A 12,528-nucleotide genomic window follows, 5' to 3' on the forward strand; every position below is an offset into this window, starting at 1 on the left:
CGGAGCACAAGGAGGTTATGTGACTTGCTCAAGGTCACACAGTGAGTCAGTGAGTGAGCCAGGATTTGAACCCGGGACCTCCTGGTTACAAGCCCTTTTCTTTAACCACCATCGAAGCTTGTCCTTTACTTGCCAGGTACTGTTATGAAATACCACATTAAGGGCTACCAGTGTATTTTACAAAAAATATTTATAGCTAACATTCAACAAGATTTTGGTAATCGACTTGAGATATTAACTGCTTTAAACGTGGCTTAATATGTTTGGATCAACTTCTTCCACAAAATGTTTTTCAAAAAATTAAAAAGGTACACTATTATCTCTTTAAGAGCAATTTGAGAGCTGTACAGAAAACATGGTTATTTGAATAAATTAAAAGACCTTTTTACATACATGGGTATATGTCCTCCAAAAACCAATACTAAATAATTAGGCAGCAGGGAGGACATTTCTTTCTTCAAGGCAATCATTTTATAAATGTTTAATCACCAGTAAAGTAACAGTAGTTAATACAAGTATGTTGTGGAGGGGAACTAGTACAGTGCCTTATCAGAGACAACCAAACCTCCATAAATCCTAAAATCATAAGCAATGCATGGATGTTACCAAAAATAGATTACAAGTGCTGATGTATGTGTTTAAGAGCACTTATTTGCACATCAAGTTGCTGTTCATTGACAGTGCTGTAGGAGGGAGTGTTTGGATTATGTTAGCCCACAGTGGCTGTGAGTTCCAGCTACTGTGACATGCTGAGGGAGCGAGAGAAAAGGACAGAAAACTGCAGTAGATCAAGATCAGATAGCAGAGAGAGAGAGAGAGAGAGAGAGAGAGAGAGAGAGAGAGAGAGAGAGAGACCAATTAAAACATTGGAGATAGAGATAGAACTGCCTCCAATACACAACAAGTAGATGACCCTGCACAACTCCAAGCAGGATCTAAAGGGGGCAAGGATATCACATGTTTTTTGTACTGGGAGATTATTAGCCACCTCTTCCAAGTCTAGCAGTGGCAGTGGTGTGTGCTATTTTTTATTTTGGGGGGGGAGGAAAGGATCGAGTTATAGTTGAAGATTGATCTTGCTTCACTAACATTGCTATCGGGGGGGAGACCTGGAAGACACTGCAAGACCCATGGAGATGAAGTTCAAAGGTTTTTTATGCTTCTGTCTGAAATGGATGGATTGGTTTTATCCATAGGTGTTTAAAATAAAAAAAAAAACACTTATAAAGCCAGATGGAAAATGGGAAGCTTCAGCTAGAGAATAAGGGATACGAAGTAACTGAAAGGTAAGCAATTTGAGTTTTACTTCATGGAACTTTGCATGTTTGCAGGTTCAGTGGTAACCAACATTTTGATTGTGTCACATTTTTTAAAGAGCTTTCTCAAGATATGTAGGATTTGCAGTGAGTTTCTGAAACTGACATCCTAGCAACTGCAGGATGTAAAACACGAATGTAGAGCATCGACACTGAAAATAGCCCTTGTAATTCAAATAAATCCGTTAAATATGCCAGAAGATTCTTTAGGGGTTTCCAAAAACTCTATAAGGAACCTGTGTGTGTCTGAAATGTGTTAAGTTAACTCATCTTATGTAATAGTATAAGTCAGGTCCTGGGATTAATATAAAGCATTATTCAGTTACTGTGCTGTGGCCTGAACATATCTGGGTGACACTTTGATTTAGTGTGTGGGTAGAGGTACACTTTTGTTATCTATGTTAACAGTTTGTAATAACATGGTTTAAGGAAAAAAAGAAGAAAAGATTAAATTGGTTCAGATAATGTGAAGGCTAAAATAATGTTAGTTAAATTTTTCTTAGGCCATTTTGTAGTTTGTGGCTCAGTAGACGCTTAATATGAGTTAGAAACAGGTCAATCTGTCTTCTATTAGAAAATAATTAGCAGCAGAAGATGTAGTAAATTGCTGTTAAATCCAAAATAACAAGAACATGCACATGAAACATAATTTAGGAATATGGTATACCTTTCAATAGCTTGTAATGTCCAGAATATCAGGAATCAGAGCCACATTTCCTCTCTCTTCAATCTTTAAAATGTAACTGGCGTGCACAATGAATTGAAAGTTTGTAATTTCGGTGTGAAATTGTACATTTAAAAATGCATTTGAAAGTGGAATTTGACGCAATCTACATCACTTTGGAGTTCTGTTACTGTAAACTGCATGTCATTTAAAGCAAATCTGGATGCAGTTTTACAATTTATATAAATAAAATATATCTAAAAAAGCTCAAAATCCAACCTGTAGCAACAACGGGAAAAAAAAATAAAAATAATAATCTACTCTTTATGTATTGTCAATTTCATATTTCTACATGTACACAATGTATAATTTGCTCAGAGTCTACTGCTGCTTCTGACACATACACATTATCAAAGGGGTCTGGTTTTTTTTACCCATAATAAGTAGTTATATAAATATCTTGTGCTCTGAAACATTAGCAATACTGAATGACTCAGCACTCATCGACTCTCTAAAATGTTTAAAAAACAGATGGCCAGAAATTAATTTCTAAGATACAGAATCAAACACTTAAGCAGTATACAGTGCCTATAGAAAGTCTACACCCCCTTTCAAAATGTTCACCTTTTGTTGCCTTTCCCCTTAACAGTGTGGAGTATATATATGCACTGTGTGTGTGTGTGTGTGTGTGTGTGTGTATATATATATATATATATATATATATATATATATATATATATATATATATATATATATATATATATATATCAAAGGAATTATAAAAATGTATTTATTTATTATATTTTTATTTTTTTGGTTCTTTTTTTAATTGGGAATGCCACATTGAAGATAATTGTAAAAAGTGAACATTTGACATGGTCTTCACCCCTGTTAGTCCACTTTGACCCAGGGGAGCCCTCTAGTGGACAAGCTTGGTTTTGCTGAGAATGTGTACTGGGAGCTGTGCACCACTGTATTCAATAACACTGTGCATCTACAGTGAGGGCTGACATTGCGTAAAGCTCTACCAACTAGAAGTAAAACTGATTTCTGAAAGTTCCAGTCTGTTTGGTTTATTAAAGTGTATCATTAAAAGCAATACCTCATTCTGTGCTCTGGAAAGGTACTAGATAAGCAGCAACGGAGTTCAAGAAGAACTCTTCTCTCTTAACACACAAGTCGAGGAAGCTTCTCTACACCATCCTGTGATAAATATGCCTCAAATCTGTCCTCGAGGGCAAGGAAACAGCTCAGTGTCCATGCAAAAGTACAGGTGATGGCTTTTGTAACAAGAAATATAGCTTTACATAAATAAACTTAAGATTAATTCCAACTTCACACACACACAAAAAAAGATTGATCCCAAACCCGCTACATTGTCATTATGATTTGCTAAGATTTCTTGAAGGCAAACACATATTCCAATGTTATTTTGCATACTTATTTGTAAGGGGAATGAGAGAAATAACCAATGCTGAACCGTGATTTATCATGTATTCATTTATCTAGCTGCCAGGCAACTGGTTTTGGCTGGAGTTCACTCGACTTTTTGTGTAGGTGTTAGGCCTTAAAGATGCGCATGTGGGATAGAGGCATCCACGTATCCATTTCACTGTTCTTTTTGGGAGAGTTTTAGTAACAGTACAACTGAGTTCTGCAGCTATTATTATTATTATTATTATTCATATACTTATTCTTACCGTATTACATATTTTGCATAAGTATATGTGTTTTTTTATTTAACTCTACGGTTTGTTTTGTACATTGTGGTCTGTACTAATGCTTTGCTAATCATTTCCAGCACTAATTTATCTGATACAAATGCATTACAGTTTTTCACTATGTGAAATGCTTCTTTTGTACATGCAGAAGGAAGCAGCCAGACAAGTTATAATGGTTTACTTTTTAAACTGAAGGTAATGTTGGGTAAAGTAAATTTGACTTCCATTACAACCCATTTCATATATTATTAGATATATATAGGATATAATATATATATATCTATGCTATATATATATATATATATTCACGTGCATATATATATATATATAATATATATAGGAGTCTCCAGAGCATGTAGGCTATGCTTTAATTAATCTATTATGAATTTAAATCTCTGTGCATTGGGCTGCCTTACCCATCTTTCTGTCTTATTTTGAGAATGACTGTTCACAGCGGTGTATCCCTGGATAAGCTTGGGAAATGCAGTTTTGAATTCCAGGATTTGTGGGAAATTACTACAATGCTACAATGATACAGTGCTACAATCACGGGGTTTCCATGCAAGTTTTTTTTTTTTTTTTAACTTTAGACATTTACACAAGAAAAATGACTTGTGCAAAATGCTTTTTTGGGTTTCCATTCGCTGAATTTATTTTACTCGAGTAAACCAGGCTTTTCACCCAACGTCATGCAAATGAATGGGAAAGGTGGGGGTTGATATGTAAATTAGCTATGCGTGAAGTACTTGTGCTGTTTTTGAAGATTACTAGTGACATTTTGTGAAAATGTGGTTTTCATGTGCAGAGTACTGGTACACGGAGTGAATCTAAGCAGCTGTAATAAAGCAGAATACCTTGTGCCTAATAATGTGTTTTACTGCCCTTGTCTAAATTGTTTTTCAAATGTCATTAGTAGTGAACACTGTTTCAACAAAAATATCTTACGACTCATTAATTTAAAATAAACTCAGAGGTATAAAATGAAACTGACCAACACATACTGCAGATCACCATGGCTGAAAACTGGCGGAGACGTTACACACACACACACACACACACATATTATTGTGAACCAGCTCACAGGCCAACCTGGAGAGGGTGCACATGGTGGGCCGGACAGAGGCTGGCAAGACCCAGCAAACAGCTCAGGAGGGATCCCTGGCAGCTCTGGAACCAACCTGCCATGATCAGGAGAAGAAATTGGGCTATGGGCTACATGTGCTGATAGTTAGGAATGTTAATTAAAGTGATTGGCCAACAGCTGTAGCCAATGCAATTAACAAGTATCTCCTCCAGCCCAACCACATAAAAAGGCTGAGCATTGACTACTCAACCGACTCAGTCTCCGAGAGGGACGACGAGAGGGGCCACCGGCCCAAATCCACCGCCGCTCTGCGAAGGACGACGAGACGCGGGGGCGGCCACATCAGACATGTTACTGCTGCTCTGGGGGGGGACGGCCCACCTCCACGCCTCCGTTCCGTCGGAGGACGGACGAGCGCGGACGGCCACCTCCACGCACTCCGTCTCCGTAGAGGACGACGAGAACGGGCGGCACCTCACACAAGCCCCCCCCCTCCGTCTCCAAGGAGCCACCGGACCGACCCACGCCCCCCCACGAAGCGGAAGGCACCTCCCAACGCCCATCCGTCTCAGTGAGGAAGACGATGCCGCGGGGGAAGGACCCTCAACCGCTCCGGTATCGTAGATCCTGCTGCTTGTTACAGAGGGGAGAAGGACACTTTTTTTTTTTTTTTTAAAACTACTTTGGTGCAGGATATTTGTTTTCTTTTTTGTTTGATGTCCTTCAACCTGGAAAAGCTGTGTTTGCCTCCACACTAAAAAGTGGTGCCTGCATTCAGTTAGATATATAGATATATATATATATATATATATATAGATATATATATATAGATAGATAGATAGATAGATATAGATCTCTTTCATTCAGGCAATACAGCATATAGGGGATCAGGTGATGCTGCGTATACTACCCTGGCTTAGAAGCCCTACCTGTCCAGACAGCTGACAGCTGCTGAGGAAGTATTCAACACCACGACTGGGCAAATACAGGTAGTGGGCACTTGAAAGGGAGGTGGCAGATAGTGATGAAACAGACTGAACTGCATTCATTCATTCTCAAAATTAGGTGTTTGGGAATCAGTGGCTGCCTGTGAGAAAGAAGGGGAAGGTTGTAGTCTCACAAGAAAAAAAGCGGCATTGCCTTTCAAAACAAGCCCAAAACAAGCACAACCCACGTTAAAGTAGGTGTTTATGCAAATTACAACAAGTGACCTCAAAAACAAGCCCTATTCCGCTTGTTATAAGCGGACTTGGCAACTGGGAAGGTTACCTCAGCCGCCAGTTTCAAATGGACAGCAGCGATCTGAGGACGCTTGTTCTGTCAGAGATTCTCTCCTTTCTTACATGTTAATGATGCAAACAAATAAAACAATCAATACGTTAATTTGTAGTTTTATTTTTTCAGTTCTGAGAGGGCATCAACAACTTGTTGGATGGTTGTTGTGCTGTTTTGGGCAATCGAGCTGGCTCATGGCATCCAGTTCACCAACTATACTTATTAATGTGGAGGCAGACATGCGTTGTCTTTGGACATAGCAAGAATAAAAAAAAAAAAAAGAATGGGAATTAATTCAGTTACATTTAAGCAGCTCACTTGCACTTCGTGTTTAACTTTAGCGTAGGTTTTACAGAAAGGGTATTCTCAACAGCTGCTTTAAAACCATAACAAGGGCATAACACAGTTCCTGGTAAGTGGTTTTATACAGAACTGTAACCCACAAGAGATATACAACATGACAGTCCAGACATAGCAAAAAACGCCACCAGCATTATCATTAAGGTAAACTACACTACTGCTAACCATAAAATCACCCTTCAGCCATTACTTTCTGCCATCTTGGAATCCACAGTAACAACTGATCTGCTCCCTTGCAATATTTATAGTTAAGGATAAACACACTCATTCACATTTACACGTGAAATGCATGTTTCCACGTGAAACTGGGCGTGGTTTTTCCCATGTGTTTCGTCATTTACACAAGTAAACGAGATTTACGCTATCCCTCGCTTTGTCTGTTTTTTCCAGCCACAAACCTAATTTACCCAAGTGCACGCTCATTGCCATTTCACATGTAAATTGACCCGCATGGAAACCCCATGATTGATACAATGATATAGTGCTATAATGATCCAGTGCTCAGCCACCCCTCTGTAGGATATTGTTTTTTTATTTTTCTTAATCAAGCCTCACACGACAGAATGTTTTATATGCAATACATTATGACAAGAAAAATAAAAGGTTTTGTGCAAGAAATAGAATCTAGTTAGTAGAGATATAAAATATAGTAGATTTTCTCATTTAAAAATGCTTGGGTATAACAGAGTTAACAACAGATCTGCTGACACTAGATGTGGCAAGTTTCTTTGACCTAAAAATAAAAAATAAAAAGTAAGCCAACAGTATGATTTAGAGACCTCTCCATTCAGTAGGTTTCTATTAAAAAAAAAAAAAAAAAAAAAAAAGTATTGTGCCACCATTTGTTCAATGTTTAAAATTATTGCCATTTGCGCTAGGGCACTCCTAAAATGATAGCTTTATAGTTGTGTTGTTTTATAAGCAAGGCATAAATACTGAAGCTACTACAAAGTAAAATAAAAAATCACAGCCCATTGCAATAAATTAATTAATTAATAACAAAGCCTTTAACCTTTAGAAAGATTTTTTTTTATCCTTTACACTTTTGATTGCTTTAAGATTACTGTGGCAGAGCAAAGCTCTGCCCTTTTTAAATTGGCAGGGATGGGGTTAATTTCCCCTACCTGCCTGGGTTTATTATGTTCAGGTGGCTGGGGTTGATTAGTTGATTAGGTTAATTAACAATCAATCAGCGCCCAGCCACCTGACATAAAAGGAGGCCTCAGCTCCCTCCTCCCAAATGAGAAGCAGAGGCCTCCTTTTATGTCAGGTGGCTGGGCGCTGATTGATCGTTAATTAAGTTAATCATTTAATCAACTAATCAACCCCAGCCACCTGAACATAATAAACCCAGGCAGGTAGGGGAAATTAACCCCATCCCTGCCAATTTAAAAAGGGCAGAGCTTTGCTCTGCCACAATTAAATTTTTCTGTCTCACAGCAGTAAGATGCAATTCATTGTACACTAGCCTTAAGTAGCATCTATCATGGGTACCTACTAAAAACATATAAATTTGCATAGGTGAAACTTCGTGCCAGTGGACTCCTGTATTATTGCTGCTGACTACCGACCTTAGCACTAGGCTTGATTGACTGTGTATAGAGTTGAAAATCTCTTAAACCTAATTCATAAGGCAAGATTTGTTTCTCAAGAACAAATTTGTTCAGATTGCTTACAGAATGAAGTTACAGAAAACTACAAAATTCCCGGTTGGATTATCATCTACTGAGGAATGTTTTGAACCCCTGTGGGATACTAGTATAGTGGATCCCCAAATACAAAAAATATAAAACATTCTACTGGTGAGAGCCATGCACTGCCTCTGTGAAATTCAGATTCTTCCTAGAACACAATGTAGTGTGAAATGTGTACAAGTAGGGTGGCCTACTATAGATTTACAACCAGTATTTTTAAAATGTACTCTACTAAATATTTTGGGGTATTTTCAAAGAGATTGTCCATTTCTGCACCTCTGTTTTTTCCACTGATTGAGAATTTTCTAATGCTGCAGAAAACACAGCGTGAATTGATCTGCTAGTTTGATTCATTAGTTATTCAGTCACTTTCTTTTTGGCGGAGTATATAATGATCTAAGAATCTGTGTCTATTTTCCAAAGACCAAAGTGGTGGATCATTTAAACTTCCACCAGTTTTATTTCCACCTGCTTAAGAATGGTCAATAAGTAAGAACATAGGAAAGGTTACAAACGAAAGGAGGCCATTCGGCTCATCTTACTCGTTTGGTTGTTAGTAGCTTATGGATCCTAGAATCTCATCAAGCTGCTTCTTGAAGGATACCACGGTATCAACTTCAACAACATTACTGGGGAGTTGGTTCAAGAGCCTCACAATTCTCTGTGTAAAAAAGTGCCTCCTATTTTCTGTTCTGAATGCCCCTTTGTCTAATCTCCATTTGTGACCCCTGGTCCTTGTTTCTTTTTTCAGGTCGAAAAAGTCCCTTGGGTCGACATTGTCAATACCTTTTAGAATTTTGAATGCTTGAATCAGGTCGCCGTGTAGTCTTTGTTCAAGACTGAATAGATTCAATTCTTTTAGCTTGTCTGCATATGACATGCCTTTTAAACCCTAGAATAATTCTGGTTGCTCTTCTTTGCACTCTTTCTAGAGCAGCAATATCCTTTTTGTAGCGAGGTGACCAGAACCAAACATGATATTCAAGATGAGGATTTACTAAAGCATTGTACAGTTTTAACATTATTTCCCTTGATTTAAATTCAACACTTTTCACAATATACCTGAGCATCTTGTTGGCCTTTTATAGCTTCCCCACATTGTCTAGATGAAGACATTTCTGAGTCGAGATAAAATAGGTCTTTTTCATAGATTCCTTCTCCAATTTCAGTATCTCCCATATGATATTTATAATGCACATTTTTATTTCCTGCATGCAGTACCTTACACTTTTCTCTATTAAATGTCATTTGCCATGTGTCTGCCCTGTTCTGACTCTTGTCTAGATCATTTTGAATGACCTTTACTGCTGCAACAGTGTTTGTCACTCCTCCTATTTTTGTGTCGTCTGCAAATTTAACAAGTTTGCTTACTATACCAGAATCTAAATAATTAATGTAGATTAGGAATAGCAGAGGACCTAATACTGATCCCTGTGGTACTCCACTGGTTACCACACTCCATTCTGAGGTTTGTCCTCTAATCAATACTTTCTGTTTTCTACATGTTAACCACTCCCTAATCCATGTACATGCGTTTCCTTGAACCCCAACTGCGTTCAGTTTGAGAATTAATCTTTTATGCGGGACTTTGTCATAAGCTTTCTGGAAATCTAAATAAACCATGTCCTATGCTTTGCAATTATCCATTATCGATGTTGCATCCTCAAAAACATCAAGCAGGTTAGTTAGACACGATCTCCCTTTCCTAAAACCATGTTGACTGTCTCCCAGGATACTGTTACCGTATAGGTAATTTTCCATTTTGGATCTTATTATAGTTTCCATAAGTTTGCATATAATAGAAGTCAGGCTTATTGGTCTGTAGTTATCTGGTTCAGTTCTGTTTTCCTTTTTGTGAATCGGTATTACGTTTGCAATTTTCCAGTCTGTCGGTACAACCCCTGTATCAAGAGACTGTTGCATGATCTTGGTTAGTGGTCTGTAAATAACTTCTTTCATTTGTTTAAGTACTGTTGGGAGGATCTCATCTGGCCCAGGGGAGCTCCTAGCCCCTTTAAAACTTCTGTCTCGGTTATGCTAAAGTTATTTAAAACTGGATAGGAACTGGATGACATGTGGGGCATGTTGTCCGTATCCTCCTTTTTAAAAACTTGTGAAAAGTAATCATTTAATATATTTGCTATTTTTTTTTCTTTGTCTATGATTTGGTTGCCCATATATATATTTATCGAAAATATATTTTAGAGAAGCAGATATTATGCCTTTTAATGATTGGAACCATCTGTTGGATTTTATTGAGTGGCCAGTACTGTAATTGTGTTATTTATTAAATAATGTCTTGAAATTGTATAATGCGTTTGTGATTAATTGTTTTATGGGTTTTATATGTTTTTTGGATGTATTGGTGTTTTAAGATGGTTTTTAATGATGATAATCCTTGAGTGGTTATTGTATTGATAATTGTGTGGTTATTGTATTGTTATTGAATTTTTCAATATAAAATATTCAACATGTCTCCTGCATGTGCTTAGATAAGGGCTACATGCATTGCTCTTTGTTATTTTTGATTGCTAGTTCCTTTTTTTTCCTTTCCTCTTTTTTTGCCTTTATGCCTTCCATCTGTTCTAAGTGTGGTTCAACACTTTCCCCCTTGTTTAACACAAATATTTGTTTAATGTGTGTAGGCGTGTCTGTTACTCCTACTCTCAAGGAGGTTGCTTCCCCTTTGGTGGTTCACTGTTTCGATAAAGGTTGTTTCTTGCTCTCAACCTAACTTTGCTCATTCAGTTTTATCTGTGGTTTCTTCTACTAACATCTAACCTACCACCCTTTAGTTTACATACTTTGGTATAGTTCACGTTGTGTGGAGTTCATCAGATGAGGTAAGAAGACAAAGATTATCTGGAGTATGGTTTCTTCATTGGATGATGAACTCCACACACCTATATCACACCCTCCTGTTTCCCCTATCTTTTTCATTTCTATTTTTGATTTGTTTACTTTATCAAAATTTAGACAACCTGACGTGGATATCAGGTGGGGTTTTGTAGCGGAGGAGCACGCTATTAGTTACAATATGGATCACAAAAAGGATCTGTGGGAAAGAGATCTGGTTCTTTCTCCTGACCCAAATGATATGGAGACCGGGAAGTTCATGTTGTGTGGAGTCCAATGAGGAAACCATATTACAGGTACTCTTCGTATTCTGTAAAAATGGAAGTGGATACAGGTGCTTCTTTCACTATTTTAACTGTAGAAATGCCATGCAGGTTATTGTGACCCATTTTGCACTTAAAATGTTAATTACTCTTACGTTGTAAGTTGTATGTGTATGTCCATTTTTAACTTCCTAAATATATGAATTTAATATCCTGATGGCGTTATAAACAGTTCTACCTAGAACCGCCACGTGGGTCAATGTGACCCAGGCATTACAATACATAGCTTTTTTAAAATATAACACAAGATATTCTATTATTTTGGTAAATGCAACAAACAGGACAAGCCCCCTCCTCCGAGCACACATGTTTTTTTTACAGTGGCGAGGGAGCTCCTCCACACCCCTGGTTCACGCTCCCCTACCCCACCACCAGTGTGGAGATCTAATCGCCCTCTCTGCGGAATCGCGGTGGACACCGCCGAGAGTATAATTTAACATTCTGATAAATCATCTCCTGATCACTCGTTTTATCACCAAACTCCTCAATAATGTGATCCAAGTAATTATTTTATTACTATAACGTATTGAAAAGCTTGGCAAATGTCTGTGATTTTCTTTGAGTGCTGGAATGCGGAAGCAGCTATCTTGTTTGTTTATGTCTGTGGTGAAGGGACTATGTGCATTTCTCAGATCCACCTTTTTTTCTCGTCTTCTCTCGGCTCCTATCGTTCTCACTCAGCCATTGAAAGGTTTTCTTGGCTTTTTCTGTTGAAAAAAAAATGACTAGTGACCTGTGCTTGATGTCTTTTTGATGATGACATCGGACTGGAAAGGAAAAATTGTAATGTCAGACCTGGCCAACATAGGACCACAAAGGGTTAAAAAGTTGTTCCTTTTCAGTTGCCATGTTTTATAACTACATTCAGACTTTGGGACTAAGAGGGGAGGAGATGTAGTAATGTGCCTAAGGTACTACTATAACACAGAGCCTTCTTGTTCTGGTTTGGTTTTCAGTTGTAGACCACAGCAGTGAGTTGTACCCGTAGCACTGGGATGTTATTAAAAGCTTGCTAACCTTTGGCTGAGTCATCTGGATATATATTTGTGACAGGAGTGAAAGGAGTCCCTCTTGTAATTTGCCCTCCCGACTACTGGTAGGGCTGTGCAGGAAGCAACGAGACACATGAGAATGACTGAGTTATGGTTGGGGCAGAAGCTACAGTGGTGGCGGCCATCTTAACTTGGGGCAGAACCTCATGGTTGAGCACCATTATTGCAATCAGCTGTGCTGCG

The 12,528-nt window shown here is 38.1% G+C and overlaps 1 protein-coding gene across 2 annotated transcripts in view; it reads left to right on the forward strand.

Annotated features, from left to right (window-relative positions):
• The first annotated feature begins 868 nt into the window (after positions 1-868).
• LOC121330499 (ATP-sensitive inward rectifier potassium channel 12-like) overlaps positions 869-12,528 on the forward strand; it is a 97,735-nt gene continuing 86,075 nt past the window's right edge. For both annotated transcript variants that reach the window (XM_041277053.1, XM_041277054.1), the window contains exon 1: positions 869-1,286. Coding sequence is in view for 1 of the 2 variants with exons in the window: in XM_041277054.1 (XP_041132988.1) it covers positions 1,234-1,286 (53 nt within the window). In the remaining variant the exon portion in view is untranslated. The remainder of the gene's footprint in view (positions 1,287-12,528) is intronic.

This window comes from Polyodon spathula, chromosome 18 (genome assembly GCF_017654505.1).
Source record: "Polyodon spathula isolate WHYD16114869_AA chromosome 18, ASM1765450v1, whole genome shotgun sequence".
Taxonomy (NCBI): domain Eukaryota; kingdom Metazoa; phylum Chordata; class Actinopteri; order Acipenseriformes; family Polyodontidae; genus Polyodon; species Polyodon spathula.